At 38.5% G+C, this 21,431-nt stretch overlaps 1 protein-coding gene across 5 annotated transcripts in view; it reads left to right on the forward strand.

The window, feature by feature from the left end:
* The window catches only part of B4GALT6 (beta-1,4-galactosyltransferase 6), a 347,211-nt gene that overhangs the window by 275,052 nt on the left and 50,728 nt on the right, over nucleotides 1-21,431 (forward strand). For all 5 annotated transcript variants that reach the window (XM_064294625.1, XM_064294626.1, XM_023543908.2 and 2 more), the window contains exon 2: nucleotides 13,754-13,870. In XM_064294625.1, the coding sequence (XP_064150695.1) occupies nucleotides 13,754-13,870 (117 nt within the window). The remainder of the gene's footprint in view (nucleotides 1-13,753; nucleotides 13,871-21,431) is intronic.

Below are 21,431 nucleotides of genomic sequence, written 5' to 3' on the forward strand. Positions count from 1 at the left end.
GTGGATAAAGGTTCCAATCTCCCCCATATCCTCACCGACATTTGTTGTTAACCTATTTTGTTTTCTTTTTAATCAGTACCTTGTTAGCTGGAGTCAGGTGGTATCTCATTGTAGTTTTGATTTGGATCTCTCTGATGGCTAATAATCATGAGCATCTTTTCATGTGTTTGTTGGCCACCTGAATGTCCTCTTTGGTAAAGTGTTCATGTCCTTTGCCCATTTTTTAATTGGATTGTTTATCTTTTTGTTGTTGAGTTGTCAAAGTTTTCTGTATATTTTAGAGATTAGATCCTTATCAGATATATCATTTCTGAAGTTTTTCTCCCGGTCTTTAGGTTGTCTTTTTATTCTTTTGATAAAGTCTTTTGATGAGGAAAAGTATTTAATTTTCAGGAGGTCCCAATTATCTAACTTGTTTTCTGCTATTCATACCTTTGTAGTTACATTTGTTAACCTATTAAAAAACAAAGCAAAACTAGGTCCCATAGTTTTCAGCCTGTGTTTTCATCTAGGAACTTCATAGTTTTGTGTTTAACCTTTAGGTCATTGATCCATTTTGAGTTTTTATGTATGGTGTGACGTATGGGCCAGGAGCTTTATTTTTAACCAAAAAAAAACACAAAAAACCAAACCCAGTGCTGTGGAGTCAATTCCGACTCATAGCGTTATTTTTAACAAGCACCCCAAATGGTGGGGAAAAAATTTTTTCTTAAGTGCTAAATAGGTATACTTTTCTAAATTGATCATCTTATATCATTTGATTTTTCACAGAACTAATCATACTTTTTGAAAGCCAGATTAACTTGTTGATAACATCATGTTTTATGGAGATAGAGATGGCTATCATGGTGGAGATTTTTTTCCTGCAGAAGAGAAATGAAAAGAGTGGACAGATACAACATTTAAGATAGTCACTATTCTGTGTTTCTTTAGGAGTCTGCATTGACTAGGTGATAGAGTCAGAGATTAATCCTAGATTTGTTATTTAGCATTTTTAATTAAAAGATCAGTAAAATTTTTAAAAGGATATATATGTATACATATATATGTATAGCTTACATGTGAGGAGCCGATGGAAGTCATTTTAAAACATCTTCTACAGCTTTGACTAGGAAAATCTTTGTATAATATCTCTACAGTTAAGTGTCTCTATGAGGTTTGTTGCCGTAACATGATACCTTGATTGAAATGTCATGACCTATTTTGTTTTTAGAAATTTGAGGCATGCTAGTGTCAATATGGGGCTCTGGTGGCACAGTGGTTAAGTGTTCGGCCACTAACCAAAAGGTCGTCAGTTTGAATCCACCAGCTTCTCCTTGGAAATCCTATGAGGCAGTTCTATTCTGTCCTGTAGGGTTGCTATGAGTTAGAATGGACTCGATGGCAATGGATTTGGTTTCAGTATGATTGTACTGAAACCATGTTACATATATTGCCTTCCTGATACTTAAGTTAACCGCTCAGAGATTATGACTTCCAATTATAGAGCAATTTTCAGTTTGACTCACAGGAAGAGAAATTGGACTTTATTTTCATGGAATCAAGAGACTGAAGGTAGAGAATTGTAAGGTACCTTGCTTACTGACTTGAAAATATGCTCAAGCTTTGGAAATCTTTGATACTTATTTCCCATACAGTGTCCCTTTCTCTGCTTTTGATTTGAAGTCATTTTCCTTTCATAAATAAGTACAAATTCTGAAGGGTAGTTTAATTGTGAAAACACAAGGAAATTGGGCATGATTGTAAAACACTGAGTTCAAATGGTTCTCACTTTTACTTTTTCTCATGTGATAGAATTCTTAACCACATAGACATTCATTTTACGTTCATCTTATGTACTTTGAAATCATTAATATTCAACGATTTCGTAATGTTTCCTGAGCATGTTTATTCATGGTTTGTTCTTTTAGCCTGTAATCTCATTAAGTGAGTTTCCTTACTGATTAGATTTCTGAAATCTGGTTAATTGCCTGCATCTTCTTCCTTGATTCTCTCATTTCCTCCTAGTCCTGCTTTCCCTCAGTATGGTTTATAGCTCTAACTTATGATGTAAGTTTCTTAAGGCTCCTGTCAGGCTTAAAGAACTGTTTATTTTGGGAGAGTTAATAGTGAATTAACAAATGACAGTCCGGATAACTATCTTGCCTTAGAGCAGTGTGTTCATATAACTAGATCCAGAGTGTACTTTTTGAATCACCTGCTAAATTGAAACTAGGCTGACCTGATGATCTGCTGGTTGCAAAAGAGACTTCCGGTGATTTAGGCAGTTTGTGCCTCTTCAGATCTTGGTTGTTTACAGGGGAACCCACACGGCCCCTTAATTTCTGGTGCTGCTTGGTCAATGATAGCATTCAGTACGTATCAGCTGAATAAACAAATGTCACCACCCCTAACATCTTTCATGAGACCGTTGGAAAAGTCAAAATTTATTTAAAAATATCTAACTTTGACTGGTACTCAAACACAAATACTCTCCAAAACTAAAACTGTTAAATTGCCGAATAGAGTGGAAGTGGTAAAGATTTTCCTGTTAAGAATTTCTTGCAAAATTTTTTTAGTTTGTACATCAGTAAACTGAGTTGTTGGCTAATTTCTGAAATTGGCCTGTTCTGTGTGTGCTCGCTTTATTCATCATTACTTGATAAAACGGGATTCTGAGCACAGAATTCATTAATTCTCTTTATTCATTAGTCAACCAATGGTTTACTAGCAAGGTGGGAGAAGTTTATTATAGGCTGGTAATTATTTGCATTGTAGATTTCCTTGAGCTCATACCTGGCTTTGAATTATCGTCACCATGGGAAGACACTGTTCAAGCAGTACTTTTTTGAAAGAAATGGGGTTGTTTGTTTTACAGCCTAGAGCAACCTAGAAATTTGTTAATTTTTGTTTTTAATCCAAGAAACTTCTTAGTCCTAGGCAAAGTATGAATAATATGTATAACCTAGTCTAGGCCTAGAATTTGTACCATTATTATTGGAGATATTTTCTTTACCAACATGGGAGAGTAATTTCTGGGAATTTGTTGAATAAGAGGCTATGATGTGGAAAGAAGACAGCTTTTCAGCATCTGAAACAGACCTCTAGGAGATTATTGTGAATTCTTAGAAATTCAGAGATACCTGATTCAGATTATCTGTAGTTAATATCCAGGGGCATACATAAGTGATTTTTTTTGTTATTTATTTCCTTATATATTCTGTAGATAATATTTAAAAACCCCATTAGGAAACTGTTTTTGCTCCTATAACTTTTAAGCGCCTCTCTGGCTTCTGCCTCCTTAAAAACAAAAAACCTGTTGCTGTCGAGTTGATTCCAACTCATAGTGACCCTATAGGACAGAGTAGAACTGCCCCATAGAGTTTTTAAGGAGCACCTAGTAGATTCAAACTGCTGACCTTTTTTTTTTTTAGTAGCTTCAAACTGCTGACCTTTTTTTTTTTTTTTAGTAGCTTCAAACTGCTGACCTTTTGGTTAGCAACCGTAGCACTTAACCACTACACCACCAGGGTTTCCACGTCCGTATATTAGCTGAAATCTGGTTTATCCCTCATGTTGTTACTTCCTTAGTAACATTTTACATTGAAGATTTCTCTTTTTCACTGTCCCTGCTTCTTCTCCATGACTTTCCACCATTGCTTCTTCCAAGTTGCTGCCCCTCCATGTCAAGTCAAACCTATACTTGAATCTTGATTTTTAAATTTTTTCTGTATAACTTGCTTCTGAGTTTATTTCCTGATCTTACATTGGGAAAAGTTGTACCTATATCATGGGGTGGTGTGTTATAGCTGTGACTTCCTTTCCTTTGCACCTCTCCAGACCACAGTCTTCCTGACCTTCTACTTCTGGCACTTTCTCACCTTTGTAAAAGTTACTTCTTATCCTCACAGTGACTTCTAGTGCTTTGACCCTCCTTTCCTGCTTTTTCAGACCCTCCATCCACGTGGACCTTTCCAACTTATTTTCTGTTAACAGCACACTCTGCTCAAGTGGGGTGGTGTTCCCTAGATAACCTCTGTACCTGCACAGCTCAGAGCTCTGCGATACTGTCCCACCAACAGAAGTGTTCTTTTTCCTCTTTCCTCTTCCTTCTTTACTCACTCTTCCCTCTCTCCCTCCACTGGCTTCTTCCACCCAGGCCACAGTCATGCTCAGGTCCCTCCTGTTCCAAGCAGCCTTCCCTTGACCTTGTTACCTACTTTCCTTTTCTGAAACTTAACTGCACTTACTTTGACACCATCCCCTTACTTTTTACTATTTTCCTTTTGTTTCCTTTGCTTTCCTGAAACTGTTCTCTTGAAGGTACCGACCAGCCAGCCAACCAGCCAGTTGCTGTTGAATCAGTTCTGACTCATGGCGCCCCTGTATGGGTCAGAGTAGAATTGTGCTCCCTAGGATTTTCAATGGCTGATATTTAAAGGAATTTTTTAAAAAATTTTGTTGTTGTTGAGAATATACACAGCAAACATACACTAATTTAACAGTTTGTACATACACAATTCAGTGACATTGATTCCATTCTTCGAGTTGTACAGCCATTCTCAACCTCCTTTTATGACTTGTTCCTCCTCCGTTAACATAAATATTACCTCCTAAGGTTTTTTAGCTAATCTTCAAATTGCTGTTGTCAGTTCGATCCCATATAAACCCAAACCAAATCCACTGCTGTCAAGTCTCTTTTGACTCATAGCAACATTATAGGACGAGTAGAACTGCCTCATACAGTTGCCAAAGCTACAGATTTTTAGAGAAGCAGATTGCCACATCTTTTTCCCAAAGAGCAGCTGGTAGGTTTGAACTGCTGACCTTTCAGTTAGCAGCTGAGCACTTTTTTTGTTGTTGTGCTGTAAGTGAAAGTTTACAGTTCAATTCAGCTTCTCATACAAAAATTTATGCACATGTTGTTATGCGACCCTAAATGCTTTCCCCATAATGTGACAGCACACTCCTCCTTTCCAACCTGGATTTCCCATGTCCATTCAACCAGCTCCTGTCTCTCTCTGCCTTTACATCTCGCCGCCTGACAGGAGCTGCCCATTTAGTCTCATGTATCCACTTGAGCTAAGATGCACACTCTTCAATAGTATCATTTATGTCTTATAGTCCAGTCTAATCTTTGTTTGAAGAGTTGGCTTCGGGAATGCTTTTAGCTTTGGGATAACAGAAAGTCTGGGGCCATGTCTTCCAGGGTCCCTCCAGTCTCAGTCAGGTTTAAGTCTGGTCTTCTTACTGGAATTTGAGTTCCGTACCCCACTTTTCTCCTGCTCCCTTAGGAGCTCTCTGTTGTGTTCCCCGTCAGGGTGGTCATTAGTGGTAGCTGGGCACCATCTAGTTCTTCTGATCTCAGGCTGATGGAGTCCCTGGTTTATCTGGCCGTTTCTGTCTCTTGGGCTCATATTTTCCTTATGTCTTTGGTCTTCTTCATTCTCCTTTGCTCTGGGTAGGTTGGGACCAATTGATGCATCTTAGATGGCCATTTGCTAGCTTTTAAGACCCCAGATGCCACTCTCCAAACTGGGATGCAGAACATTTTCTTAATAAAGTTTGTTATACCAGTTGACCTAGATGTCCCCAGAAAACATGGTCCCCAGACCCCTGCCCTGCTACTTTGTCCCTAGAAGTGTTTGGTTGTATTCAGGAAACTTCTTAGCTTTTGGTTTAGTCCAGTTGTGCTGACTTCCTTGTAATGTGTGTTGTCCTTCCCTTCACCTAAGATAATTCTTATCTACTTTATCTAGTTAGTATCTGGTTATCTAGTTAATGAAAACCCCTCTATCTCCCCCCCACCCTAGTAGCCATCAAAGAATGCTTTTTTCTGTGTTTAAACCTTTTCTTGAATTCTTGTAAAAGATGCTTTGTAATATTTTGATGCTTTGGATTCTGTTAAGGCTTCTTTAATGGCCTAATATATGGTCTATTCTGGAGAATGTTCATGTGCATTGGAAAAGAAAGTATACTTGGCTGCTGTTGGGTGGAGTGTTCTGTATATGTCTATGAGATCAAGTTGGTAGCGGCATTTAGATCTTCCCGTGTCTTTATTGAGCTTCTTTCTGAATGTTCTGCCCTTCACTGAAAGTGGTGTGTTGAAGTCTCCTACTATTATTGTAGAGCTATTTCTCTTTCCAGAGTTTATTTTATGTATTTAGGAGCCCTGGTAGCATAGTAGTTAAGTGCTGTGGCTGCTAACCAAAGGGTCCACAGTTCAGATCTACCAGGTAGTCCTTGGAAACTTTGTGGGGCAGTTCTGCTCTGTCCTATAGGGTCGCTGTGAGTTGGAATTGATTTGATGGCAACGGGTTTGGGTTTTTTTTTTTTTTTTGGACATTGAGTGCTTAATTATCATGGTTATGTCCTCCTGGTGTATTGACCCTTTAACCATTATATAGCGTCCTTCTTTATCCTTTGTGGTGGATTTTACTTTAAAGTCTATTTCATCAGAGATTAATATTGCCACTCCAGCTCTTTTTTGATTGTTGTTTGTTTGATATATATTTTCCATCTTTTGAGTTTTAGTTTGTGTCTTTACGTCTAAGGTATATCTTCTGTAGGCAGCATATAGAGAGGGATCATGTTTTTTAAATCCATTCTGCCATTCTCTGTCTCTTTATTTGAACAGTCAGTCTATTAACGTTCAGTGTAATCATTGATGAGTATGAGTTTAGTGCTGTAATTTTGATGTTTTTTTTGGTGTGTGTGTTGTTGACAATTTCTTTGTTCCACTTAGTATAACGGAACACTTTTAACCACTGTGCCACCAGGGCTCATTTGGTCCCATATAGATAGATCTTAAAAGAGTATAATGCTCAAGGCAGACATTCTTTACTAGTTAAGCTAAACTGTCATTTAATTTTAAGAAGACTTCAGGGGATACTTTTGGTTTAAGCTTTAAAGATTATCTCAGGGCAGTCGTTTTGAGGGTCAGTGGCTGATTGTTCAGAAGTAGATCCCCAGACCTTTCTTATTAGGTACCTCTGGGTGGACTCGAATATCCAACTTTGGGTTAACAGCTGAGTGCATTAACTATTTGCACCACCCAGAGACTCCTCGAAAGTGACAATCATCTCTCCTAACAGCATTTTTCAGAGACTGAATGGTATGGTGGCAGTGACCTAGAATGCTGGAGCCAGACTGCTGGGGTTTGAATTCCAGCTCCACTACTTGCTAGTAACTGTGACCTTGGGCAAGTTACTTATCCCTTCCAAATCTCAATTTCTTTATAAAATGGTAATGATAATAGTACCTACCTTTTCAGCTTATTTGTGGAGATTAAATGGGTTAGTGTAAGTAAAGCACTTCTAAAGTTGCCTGGCAAAGAGTATGTGCTAAGTATTTGGGGTTTTTTTGTTTTTTCTTTTAAGCTGCTGTTTTTTAGTTTTTCTCCTTAGCCTCTGTCTTAGTTAGCTAGTACTATTGTCACAGAAATACCACAACTGGATGGCTTTAACAAAGAGAAATTTATTCTCTTACCGTCTGGTAGGCTACAAGCCCAAATTCAGGGTGTCAGCTTCAGGGGAAGGCTTTCTCTGTCTTGCATACTTATAGCACTCAGTGAACAAAGCTGCATCTTTATAGCAAATAATTTCCTTTTCTGGAGTTGCAAGTGAGGCAAATTCGTAACTCTTTTCTCACAAACCCAGAGTAGGTTACCTAGAAGCCTTTGTAAACTGTTGACTTTTGAAGTTTTTTTCTTGTGTTACAGCTTTTTCTCCTTAGAAAGCAGAGCTGGTAAATAAGTTAGATTTATGTCTCACAATGCAAAGGCAAAGAGAAAATGAACTAAATTAGGGAACACACAGCATGATTTTAATTTAGCAGTGGTAGTTTTTAATGTACTTCTATATTGTCTTGGGACCAAGAAGCAAGGAAGGGAAAGATTTCCCTATTTGTCTTCTGAATGTATGTGTGCGTGTTTTGTTTTATTTAAGTTGGAATAAAAATTTTAGGCAAGGATTTTCTCTAACTCAAGTCTTGCCGATAAGATACTACATTTTTCATTAGTGATAATTAAAACATATGTAGTTATTTGTGTTGGGTTACTGTGGTTTTATGATCTTTGGGGGACAGTCGGAACCATTTCATGCTGGTGTCCCATGTCTTACAACACTTCAACATATTGCTTTCTTCCTATTAACAATTTATATTTAAATATAACTTCATTCCCTAATGGGTTTTGATCTTTAGGGATTAAACCCAGAGGACCATTAACCTAATGAATGTAACTTGTTAGCACTAAATGATTTAAAATGAACTAATAAGCTTTCCCCCCACCTGTCTGTCAGTTTGTTGTACTGTGGGGGCTTGCCTGTTGCTGTGATGGTGGAAGCTATGCCACCGGCATTCAGATACCAGCAAGGTCACCCACGGTGGACAGGTTTCAGCTGAGCTTCCAGACTAAGACAGACTAAGAAGAAGGACCTGGCAGTCTATTTCAGAAAAGAATTAGGCAGTGAAAACTTCATGAATAGCAGCAGAACACTGTCTGATATAGTGCCAGAAGGTGAGCCCCCCAGGTTGGAAGGCACTTAAAAGACAACTGGGGAAGAGCTGCCTCCTCAAAGTAGAGTTGACCTAAATGACATGGATGGAGTCAAGCTTTCGGGACTTTCATTTGCTGATGTGGCACAACTCAAAATGAGAAGAAACAGCTGCAGACATCCATTTGTAAGTGGAACATGGAATATATAAAGTATACATCTAGGAGAAATGGAAATCATCAAGAATGAAACGGAATGCGTAAACATCGATACCCTAGGCATTAGTGAGCTAAAAGGGACTGGTATTGGCTGTTTTGAATGGGACAATCATATGGTCTACTATGCTGGGAGTAACAACTTGAAGAGGAATGATGTTGCATTTACCGTCAAAAAGAACATTTTAAGATCTGTCCTGAGGCACGATGCTGTCAGTGATAGGATAATACCCATATGACTACAAGGAAGACCAGTTAATACGACTATTATTCAAATTTACGCACCAACCACTAAGGCCAAAGATGAAGACATTGAAGATTTTTACCAGCTTCTGTAGTTTGAAATTGACCAAACAAGCAATCAGGATGCACTGAGAATTACTGGTGATTGGAATGCTAAAGTTGGAAACAAAGAAGGATCAGTAGTTGGAGAATATGGCCTTCCTGATAGAAACGATGCCGGAGATTGCATGATAGAATTTTGCAAGACTAATGAGTTCTTCATTGCAAATTCCTTTTTTCACCAACATAAACGGCAACTATACACATGGACCTTGCCAGATGGAATACACAGGAATGAAATTGTCTACATCTGTGGAAAGAGACAATAGAAACGCTCAATATCATCAGTCAGAACAAGGACAAGGGCCAACTGTGAAACAGACCATCGATTGCTCATGTGCAAGTTCGAGTTGAAACTGCAGAAAATTAAAACAAATCAGCAAGAGCCAAAGTACAACCTTGAGTATATCACACCTGAATTTAGAGACCATCTTAAGAATGGATTTGCCACATTGAGCACTAATGACTGAACATCAGACAAGTTGTGGAATGACATCCAGGGCATCATACATGGAGAAAGTCTCAGAGTCAGAAGAGACTGAAACTTGCCTGTGAATGTCGAGCAGTTAAAGCAAAAGGAAGAAATGATGAAGCAAAAGAACTGAACAGAAGATTTCAGAGACCAGCTTGAGAAGACGAAGTAAAGTATTATAATGACATGTGCCAAGAGCTGGAGATAGGAAACCAAAAGGGACGAACACGCTCAGCATTTCTCAAGCTGAAAGAACTGAAGAAAAAATTCAAGCCTTGGGTTGCAATAGTGAGGATTCTATGGGGAAAATATTAAATGACACAGGAAGCACAAAGGAAGATAGAAGGAATACACAGAGTCACTATACCAAAAGTTGACATTCAACCATTTCAAGAGGTAGGATGTGATTAGGAACCAGTGATGCTGAAGAAGTCCAAGCTGCACTGAAGGTATTGGCAAAAAACAAGGCTCCAGGAATTGATGGAATATCAATTGAGATGTTTCAACAATGTATGCAGTGCTGGAAGTGCTTACTCGTCTATACCAAGAAATTTGGAAGACAGATACCTGGCCAACCGACTGGAAGAGATCCATATTTATGCCTATTTCTAAGAAAGGTGGTCCACCCGAATGCAGAAATTATTGAACAATATTATTAATATCACATGCAAGCAAAATTTTGCTGAAGATCTTTCGAAAGTGGCTGCAGCAGTATATTAACAGGGAACTGCCAGAAATTCAGGCCAGCTTCAGAAGAGGATGTGGAATCATCATTGCTGACTGATGTCAGATGGATCCTGGCTGAAAGCAGAGAATACCAGAAGGATGTTTACCTGTGTTCTATTGACTACGCAAAGGCATTCGACAGTGTGGATCATAACAAATTATGGATAACGTTTCAAAGAATGGGAATTCCAGAACACTTAATTGTGCTTGTGAGGAAACTGTACATAGATCAAGTCAAGAGGCAGTTGTTCCGACAGAACAAGAGGATACTGCGTGGTTTAAAGTCAGGAAAGGTATGCACCAGGGTTGTATCCTTTCACCATACCCATTCAATCTGTATGCCGAGCAAAAAATCCGAGAAGCTGGAGTATATGAAGACGAATGGAGCCTCAGGATCGGAGGAAGACTCATTGACAACCTGCATTATGCAGATGACACAACCTTGCTTGCTGAAAATGAAGAGGACTTGAAGCACTTACTGATGCAGATCAAAGATCACAGCCTTCAGTATAGATTGCACCTCAACGTAAAGAAAACAAAAGTCTATAGGCAACATCATGATAAACAAAAGATTGAAGTTGTGAAATATTTCATTTTACTTGGATCCACAATCAACACCATGGAAACAACAGTCAAGAAATCAAAAGATGAATTGCATTGGGCAAATCTGCTGCAGAGGACCTCTTTAAAGTGTTGAAAAGCAAAGATGTCACTCTGAAGACTACAGTGTGCCTGACCCCAGCCATGGTATTTTTAATCACTTCATGTGTGCATGTGAAAGCTGGACAATGAATAAGGAAGACTGAAGAAGAATTGATACTTTTGAATTGTGGTGTTGGCAAAGAGTATTGAATATACCATGGACTGCCAAAAGAACGAACAAATCTGTCTTGGAAGAAGTATAGCCAGAATGCTCCTTAGAGGCAGGGATGGTGAGAGTGCATCTTACATACCTTGGACATGTTGCTGGGAGGGATCAGTCCCTGTAAAGTACAGGGCCAGTGGACAAAAGGAAGACCCTCAAGGAGATGAGTTGACACAGTGGCTGCAACAATGGGCTCAGGCAGAAGGATTGTGAGTGTGGCTCAGGGTTGGGCAGTGTTTCGTTCTGTGGTACATAGGGTCGCTATGGGGCAGAACCGACTTGATGGCACCTAACAACAACAACAGTTAAGCTTTCCATTTGGAGAGCTTGATGCCTTAGCTTTCCTCTCTGTCCCTTCTATCCCTCTATTATTGTGCCATCAAGCTTGGTTCTGACTAAGAGTGACCCTGTAGAATGGAGTAGGACTGCCCCATAGGGTTTCCTAGGCTGTAACCTTTGTGGGCACACATCACCAGGCCTTCTCCTGGGGGTTCAAACCACTGAGCTTTTGGGTTAGCCCCTGAGCTTGTCACCGTTGTGCCACTAGGGCTTCTCCTGGCCATCTAATGAACAGTAAACTCACCGTTTGGGTAAATAATCCACCTTTGTCATAGGTGCCATCAGTAATCATTTTTACTCTTAATTGTTTTGTTACTGTTTTGAAAGTTTCAAGAAAATTTGAATTTGTTTGCTCTTTTCTATCCCTGATCTTTTCTTCACTACTTAAATTTGATTTGGTTTCAAGATATCAAGCAATTTTATTTATATGAATAACTCACTGCCGTCGAGTTGATTCCGACTCATAGCGACCCTATAGGATAGAACTGCCCCGTAGAGTTTCCAAGGAGCGCCTGGTGGATTCGAACTGCCGACCTCTTGGTTAGCAGCCGTAGCACTTCACCAGGACGCCACCAGGGTTTCCTTTATATGAATAGTTACGTTAGTTAGAAGTTAAAACAATATAGTTGTTTTTTTTTAAAGTTTTGTTTTCAGTACACACAAAAATGTACCCATGTTCTTACCAAGCACCTCCTTGCTTAGGCCAGCATCATCTCCGGAAGCCTGGGTTTTTACCTTTGACTTGGTTCTGTCACTCCCTAGCGTGTCTTCCTTCTGCAGTTTGGTGCAGAACAAATATTAATAGGGTGTTGTTTTTTTTTTTTACATCACTAATAACAAGTTTGATATATATTTTTAGGATTAAACAATCAAAGGTGTTTTAACCAATTGAATATTGTAATCTATAGGATGCTTTTTCCCCCTCTTCATCTCAGTTTAACTCTTGACTTTGGTTTAACAAGAATTGTGAAAGTTAGTTTCGTTTTTATTGGATGCTTTTCTATATTTTGGTTGGCTTTTTCTCCCCCCTCTTTACTTTCTTCTTTTAAAGTCCACTTAAAAGCAAAAACATAATAAAAACTGTGATATTTTTAACCTGGAACAAGAAATTCAAGCCTAAACAAGTTAAACCTAATTATAGTACTGCTTTCTAGAAAGTATGTAGACATGCTCTTAGAAATGATTAAAGCAGAGCTTATGTGAAACCTGGAGTTTGTCTCTTTTTTATGGATTGATGGTGAAAGGAAATGTGTTGTTTTACTGTACTTCTCTGCTAGTTTTACTTACTCTCATTTTTGTACTTTCAATAAGTTCAAATTTACTGAAAAAAAACGGGAAAGGAGATAATAAATATTATATTTTGCTCATCTCTGTGTACTATCTTGATGACGTAGAGCAGGGCCCAGAAAATTAATTGGCATTCTTAATTTTTTCATTCCTCACTCATTTTTTGAGGTGGTCATTATTGTGTTCAGAACCAGCCTGTCTTAAAATTGACAGTCATTAACCAAGTCTTGTAGTTTTTGATTTTGCCATGGTAATGAGCCTCTACCACTCTCACTCATTCTTGTGTGAATGGAGTTTATGACTTTTTGGCTTTATGTGTAGAGAATTTAGAAGAGAACATCTAGTACAACACTGCCTTTTTTTAGATGAGGAAACTGAGACCCAAACTTAGGCACTGTGCTAGTAAATCAGGACCGGGGGAGGATCTTCTGTCGTTAGCTCTGTGCCTCTCTGAGGAGGTAGACTTGTAAAAGCTTGAATAATTAGCTCTCAGAGAGAAATTACTGAAAATAGATCTTGATTCTAGATCATCTCCCCCCAGCACATTGAGAACATGCAAGATCCATAGCAACCACCAGCTATTACAGTGATTTATGATATATTTACAATTAGAGAAGCCATTCTTACTTTTGTGGAGTTTTTGGTTTGGGGAATATATTAATATAGAATTATAGAAAGTGAATTGTATACCTGTGCGACCCTAATACTTGTTATAAAATGCCTTTCGGAAAATTTTAAATACATTTTATATTAAAAAATAGTTGATGGGTAGAGGGGTTCATTATATTTCAGTTTGTTCATTTCATCTCATTCTCTTTGATAAATGGATTTTGCCTCTTAAATTTTTTTCATTTTTACTGTCTTAAAAAACTAGTATTTTTTGATTGTGGGAAACAATAATTTTATATTTGTGTTTTTCCTCTGGACGTACTAGTCAAGTCAGTTTGGCTTTTATTGAACAGTTGCCCAAATCTGACAATTATTTCATTAAATAAAGCTTATTGAGTCATGACATTCTCTTTTTCCTTTATAGCCAACACATATCTCTTTATGGTACAAGCGCGAGGTATAATGCTGAGAGAAAATGTGAAAACAATAGGACATATGATCAGGCTGTACACAAACAAAAACACTACGCTCAACGGTACAGGTAAGACTGCTTCCTGCTTAATGTGCTTGCTTTGCTTCTACTTCTTACTCTTCTAGTCATAAAGTGGTAAACCAAATTTCTTAAACTTGGGTTTTGCCCTCAAGTAACTCCGTTTTAAAGATGAAGGTATCTCCAGCTGAGTGCGCTGGTAAGTTATATTTTATTGCTTGAACCAGGACCTTGCCATGTTAGGGTGTAGTCAAAAAGGCGACGGAATTTGGTGAAAAGTTAATTCTTTTTTTTTAATAATTTATTTTACTTTTGTTGTTGAGAATATACACAGCAGAACATAAATCAGTTCAGCAGTTTCTGCGTGTATAATTCAGTAACATTGATTACATTCTTTAAGTTGTACAGCCATTCTTACCCTCCTTTTCTGAGTTGTTCCTCCCGCATTAACATAAACTCACTGCTGCCTAGGATTTCTGTCTAATCTTTCAGATTGCTTTTGTCAGTTCAATCCCATAGAGGTAGATCTTGAAAGACCACAGTGCTCAAGGCAGACATTTTTTTTTACTAGTTAAGTTAAACTATTGTTTGGTTTTAAGAAGACTTCAGGGGATATTTTTGGTTTAAGTTTTAAAGATTATCTCAGGGCAGTAGTTTCAGGGGTTTATCCAGCCTCCATGGCTCCAGAAAGTCTGGGGTCCATGAGAATTTGAAATTATGTTCTTATTTTCCCCCTTTAGATCAGGATTGTTCTAAGGGATCTTTGATCAAAGTATTTAGCAGTGGTAGCCAGGCACCATCTAGTTCTTCTGGTTTCGTGACAAAGGAGGCAGTTGTTCCTGGAGGCAATTAGCCACACACTCTGTATCCTTCTATTTCTGATTCTCCTTCATTTGTTGCCCTAGACAAATAGAAACAAATTGTTGTGCCTTGGATGGCCCAAGCTGTTTAGACCCCAGGAACTATGCAATGAACTAGGTGGTGGGACAGAAGCACTCAATGCATTATTAGGTCAGTTAACTGGAATGTGCCATGAAACCATGACCCTAAACTTCCAAACCAGGGAACCAAATCCTGTGCAGTGTTTGGTTGTACATTAACAGCCTCAGCAGCTATTCTTTTTTGTTGTTGTTGTTGTCATTGTAAATATGTCTATCATGTAAGCTTTGCTGATTCAAGTTTTTACAGGTGTCCAGCTTATTGACAGCATTTACAATAATTGGTTATGCAGTACTACCCTTAATCAATGTGATTTTTCAACAACCATAAACCAAACCTCAGTACTCCATAAGCAATAAACCCTCTTCCCCCCCTCCCCCACTCCTGGTAGTCACTAATAAACTTTGGTCTCTGTATGTTTACCTGTTCTGTCTTTTTATGTAAGTGAGGTCATGTAATATTTGTCCTTTTGTGATTGACTTATTTCACTCAACATAATGTTTTCAAGCTCCATCCGTATTGTAGCATGTAGCATGACTTCATTTCTCTGAAAAATTTTCATACAGTTCTTTTACTGATGGTGAAACGCTTTTCAAGAGACAGTCATTGTATCTGTTAGGAAGTGGGTTTGGCTGTAACAGAGATGTCACTGGAGTAGCTTAAACACATGAGGCTTTATGTTCTTATGTAAAAGAAATCTGGAAGTCAGATGCCTGTGCCTGTTGTGGAGCCTCCTTCAAGTTCTCAGTCACTTTCCACCTTCTGCTCTGTCATAGCCACCCCATAGTCTAAGATGGCTGCTTGCGCTCCAGTCTGTACGTTTATACTCAGTCAGTAGGAAGGAGGAAAGAAAGAGGGAAGAAGGAAAAACAGATGCCCTGTTTTATGAGCCCTTCCTGGAAGTCCCACATACTATTTCTGCTTACATCTCATTGACCAAAACTTGCCACATGGCCACATAGATGGGCGCTGAGAAATATGGTGTGTGAGCTGGGCACACTGGTGCCCTGAATAAAATTGGAGTCTGCTACCTAAAAAGAAAGGGAAAATGGAGTATAAGTAGGCAACTGTCAGGCTTTGCCATGGTTATTTACCCGACATTTATGGAACAATTAGCATAGTTAGTATAATTAGATACTGGAGATACAACATTAAAAAAAATTCTCCCTGTATATGAGGTTCTCTAGGCTCCTGGGAGAGACAGAAACATAATTAACTGCTTATACTACAAGTGGTTATTTCTGCACAGATATAATCTACCAAAAAGGAGATAACGGCTAATAAGATGTACAAAGAACTAATTGAGCTGTAGAGAAGAACTGATTAACATAGAATGGCTTATGTAAAATTTAACACTTAAGTAGATTGTGATATTTATACAGGCAGTTCCCAGGTTAGAAGTGTCCTACAGACCACTCCATACTTGCCCTTTAATATTACGCAAAAAATTTGCTCTCACTTTGAGAAGATTAAACCAACCCCTATTTGCAACAGAGTCTTTATCAACAATCACCTTCACTTGCTCTACATGCAGCTTTGAAGTCATTGCAAAGGCTTCCAGTCTTTTCTTGCACTAAAGTAAGGCTAAGTACTTGCACTAAAACAAAACAAAACAAAAAAAACCCAAACTCCTTGCCATCGAGTCGATTCCTACTCATAGCGACCCTATGGGACAGAGTAGAACTGCCCCCACAAGGTTTCCAAGGTGGATTCCAACTGCCAGCCTTTTGGTTAGCAGCTTGAGCTCTTAACCATTGTGCCACCAGGGCTCCGCTTGTGCTGACCAAAAAAAATCCCTTTGCCACCGAGTCGATTCCAACTCATAGCAACCCTATAGGACAGAGCAGAACTGCCCCATAGAGTTGCCAAGGAGTGCCAGGTGGATTCAAACTGCTGACCTTTTGGTTAGCAGCTGTAGCTCTTAACCATTACGCCACCAGGGTTTCTACGGGTACTAAAGTAAGGCTAAATAAGAACCACATGCACCTATTCTGACTTACCTACAAATTCTTAAAGACACACTTGGGAATGGATATCTTTTGTAGCTGGGGACTGCCTGTTAAGTATAGTTGATTTCAAAAGGTTTAAGCCTGTACCTGGTACTCTGCAGCACCAGGTGTAAATAGATACGTAATATTTTTGCAAAGAAATCATGTGTTCTCATAATCAAATGCTATCTTTCCTTGTGGCCTGTGGAGTTAGTCAAATTAAGAAAGTAAGATGTACTCAGTGAGTAATTTTCAGAGCAGGCAGTGAAGGCCGTGCAATGTTAGAGCTGATGGATTTGTTGGAAATCATCCAGCACACCCTTCTAATTTGATGTATGGGTAAACTGAGGCACAGAGCCATTGCCAGACTGACAGTACAAGCTAGTGGTTAAACAGACTAGACCTCTCTTTGAGCTTCTGTTACCCATTTTAAGCTGCCTTTTTGTATGGAAACCAAAGCCATTGACTGGTCTCTTTTCCCTTAATTGATAAGGTCCAATGAGAGACAGAGAGTAGGGGACTTGTCCAGCACCTTTTGTTCTTTGTCTCCGTTTTCTTTGGGTGTGGCTCTGCATGGGGCGAAGAAGACCAGGGGCCCAGACCTGTTTTGTTTTCATCTGTTCACTAGGTGAAATAATGTCTACATTTTATAGCAGTTGTGGTGCATTAGTGGCAAACACATCTATCACACGTAACCTTTTAACTGTTCCCGACTGTGAAGGCAGTGATTATACTTGATGGAGATTGCTCACTTTTGCTGCTATTGAAAATAATGATTTTGTGGGCTTATTAATTACAGAAGAGTCTCCAAAAGCTTAAATCATTAACGGCCGTATTAGCATTCGTGAAGCATTTATTTACAGTAAGCTCCTACTGTGTGCTAGGTACTTTATTACCCAAAACCAAACCCAATGCTGTGTCGAGTCGATTCTGACTCATAGGGACCCTATAGGACAGAGTAGAACTGCCCCATAGAGTTTCCAAGGAGCGCCTGGCGGATTTGAACTGCCGACCGTTTGGTTAGCAGCCATAGCACTTAACCACTATGCTACCAGGGTTTCCGGTGCTTTAACTACAAAAATCAGTTATAAGAGTTATTCAACTAGTAAATAGCCCTGTTGGCATGGTGGTTAAAGCACTGGACTGCTAAACAAAAGGTCGGAGGTTCAAAACCACCAGAGGCCCTGTGAGAGAAAGATGTGGCAGTCCACTTCCATAAAGATTTACAGCCCTGGGAACCCTGATGGGGCAGTTCTGCTTTGTTCAGTAAGGGTCACTAGGAGTCAGAATAGACTTGATAGCAGTGGGTTTTGTTTTTTGAATTATTCAGCTAAGTGAGACACATAATTACATATAAATAACATTGGGATGCGATAAATACCTCTGGACACTTTACTGTAGGAGACCTGGGGTGTTTCTGTAAGTCTGTGGCAATGAGTTGAGGGCCTTAGGGTCATTTATAATGCCGTAGCCAAGAATAAAACATGTTTAGCACCAAAACTTTTGTCTTCAAAGGAAGTGACTTTGCTGATACCGTATGTCTTTAAGGTTTTTTAAAAGTGGGCTCTTTAAAAGTGGATAAAAGTGATAAGTATGTTATTTTGTGCAAGATTTGTTCATTCTAGCCATGTGCAAAGTACACGTCCCCTCCTGCCCTCCTGTTGCCACCAAACTCTCCTGGGGGAGCTGCTGTTGACAGTTTGCTTTGCAGAAGAAATGCCTAGAGAGCTTAACATTTTTGTCAGCTTGATAGCAGTTATAGCATCATTCATGTGGCTGAGAGGCCCAAGCATTAATGAGAAGCATTTACAAATGATGCAGAGTAAGAAAATACTCTTTTGTTTAAATATAACTACATTGTGTTAAGAAATTACTTGAGGCTCTGCCTCAGGATTATAAGAAAATGAGTCTTTGGAATGCACGAGAGCATTGGAGCCCCCAGGGACCACCTTATTTATCTTTATTTCCAGCTTCTTCCAATGTGTGGTGTACAGTAAACCTGTAAAACCCTTTGCCGCTGAGTCAATTCCGACTCATAGCGACCCCATAGGACAGAGTAGAACTGTCCCATAGAGTTTCCAAGGAGCATCTGGTGGATTCGAACTGCCGACCTTTTGGTTAGCAGCTGTAGCTCTTAACCACTGTGCCACCAGGGATTCCATAGTGTACACTAGGTGCTTAGTGAAAATTGACTGACAGGTGTTGGGAAAAGGGGTAATTATGGGGAGTTATTGATTAATAGAGTTTCCATTTCGAGATGATTAAAAAGATGTGGAAATGGATAGTAGTGATGGTTCATCAGTATTGTGAAATACCCTCCTCCATTGAATTGTGTACTCAGAAAAGATCAATTTTATGTATATTTTACCATAGTAAAAACTGTATTAAAAAAAGATTGATTAGAGAGATTAAGAAAAATCACCATGTTTATATAGCTACCCCCTCTGTTCTTTTAGATGACATGTGCAAAAAAGCTGTAAGATTGTGTGTGTGTGTGTGTGTGCATGATGTTTAACTTGTGAAGATAAAGATAAAAGAAGAACTTGCCATTCAGTTTTTATCATTATAACCATTCATTTATTCATATTGAAAAGCAAACTATATAAATTACTTTCTTAAATTTTTATCTTATTAAAGTAGTATTTTTACAGTTTAAAAATATAAAAGGTTATAATAAAAGACAATAGCCTCTTATTTCATTCCTCCTTATCCCTGAGTCCCAATTCTGAGACAAACAACTTTCAATTTTTAGCAGCTTATTCTGTATTTATCTTCATGTTTCTGTTTTTTTTTTTTTTTGAGGTAATAATTTTATTTTACATCTAAGATCATTTAAAACACATCTTTCTGATTATAAGAAATTTTCCTGATTTTCAAAAATATGAAAAATACAGAAATATATAAAGAAAAAATAGCATTCAGCCATAGTTTTCATTCCCCAGAAATAATAATTTTATGTATTTCCCTCTTTTTTCTATGCATCTTTCTGCAGTATCGAGATCATAATGAATTTTGTATTTCAATTTTTTTTTCTTTCGTCAGTATGACATAAGAAATTACAATTACATTTAGGTAGCTTACTTGGCTACTTTTAATGGAACAGCTTTAAAGCTGCTGCTTACTCCTTGAGGCCATGGTTTTTCACTGAATTAGCATCTGTATGATAGAGTAAATTGGAAAGGTCACCTAAAACCAAAACCAAACCCAGTGCCATCGAGTCGATTCCGACTCACTGCGGCCCTATGGGACAGAGTAGAACTGCCCCATAGAGTTTCCAAGGAGCGCCTGGCAGATTTGAATTCCCAACCCTTTGGATAGCAGCCGTAGCACTTAACCACTACGCCATCAGGGTTTCCAGAGGTCACCTAACTAGTCCTTATTCTGCTGTTTCTTGATTTATCAGTTGTAACTGTTCCGGTCATGGAAGGAAAGCGTTCAGTACTTTATGGCCTGTCCCAATTTCACTTCCCCTCATCTCCCCAGTATAGTTATATCACCATTTAAATTTAAATCAGCATTGTTACTTTGAAAATATCAATATTTTTTCTGAGACAAGTAGTGGTGTTTACATTTGTTTTGTAAAAACTTTACTGATGTTACTTATTAACTCTTTCCCCCCCCACCCCCATTTGCTGAGTTTTCTCTGCATTTATCACTGAACTTTCCTGAGCTGCTAAGGCGCGTGTGCGGACCAGACTGAGAGAAGCTTCGCAATTCCTGTGTTGTCCGTCGTCTTCTCTCTTCTAGGTTGTTTTTGGGAAATCTGATGATCATTCTGCTTGCTGTCTCTGTATATGGGCCAGTTTTTCCTCTCTGAGGACTTCTAGGGCATTTTTGCATCCTGAAGTTTTATATAGAACATCTTGGAACTTTTTTTTTTTTTTTTTCGCTGTATACAGTTGGGTCTCAGTCTGGGAAATCTTGCCTTTCATTTCTACAAAATAGTCCTGTATTGTTCCTTTGATCATGTCTCTCCCTGCTGTTTTCTTTTTTCTCTTTCTGGATATCCTGTTACTTGGATTTTGGAGCTTCTAAAGGGCTTCTCTAATTTTATTATCTTTTCTTTCCTATTTTCCTATGCTTTTCCTTTTCTTGTCTTGATTTACTTCCAATTCTTATTTTTTTCTAAATTCTGGCAAACTCAGTTTTTAAGAATTCTTTCTGCATTTGAGTTTTTTTTCTTTTCTTACTGCATTCCTGAAATAAGAATGCCTTCTCTTCCTTTCAAATGAAAAATATATATGTATATTATAAAGCAGTAAAAGCTATTTGTTGATGATAAATAAGCAACTCTAAGGTATAAACATTGAATTTGACCAAAAGCTATCACAAAACCAATAACAATAGATAGTAATCTTGACTATTTTTGATGGGAGTGACAGAAACCTAGCTCACGCTTAGAGTACTAGCACCTATCCCTAGCAAAGTAGGAGCTGCCATAAAAAGAAAACTTCTTTTATAGATCTAACTTAAAATTTGATATATATCAAGATATAGTTTTAAAAAGCATCATAAGGAAAGAATCAGGACATTATTAGACTCCCTTATGCTTATTTTATGTTTGTTGTTGTTGGGTGTTTTCAAGTCGTTTCCAACTCATAGAAGACCCCATGTGACAGAGTAGAGCTGCACCACAGGGTTTTCTTGGCTGTAATCTTTACGGAAGCAGGTCGCCAGGTTTTTCT

The sequence above is a fragment of the Loxodonta africana genome, chromosome 11 (genome assembly GCF_030014295.1).
Source record: "Loxodonta africana isolate mLoxAfr1 chromosome 11, mLoxAfr1.hap2, whole genome shotgun sequence".
Taxonomy (NCBI): domain Eukaryota; kingdom Metazoa; phylum Chordata; class Mammalia; order Proboscidea; family Elephantidae; genus Loxodonta; species Loxodonta africana.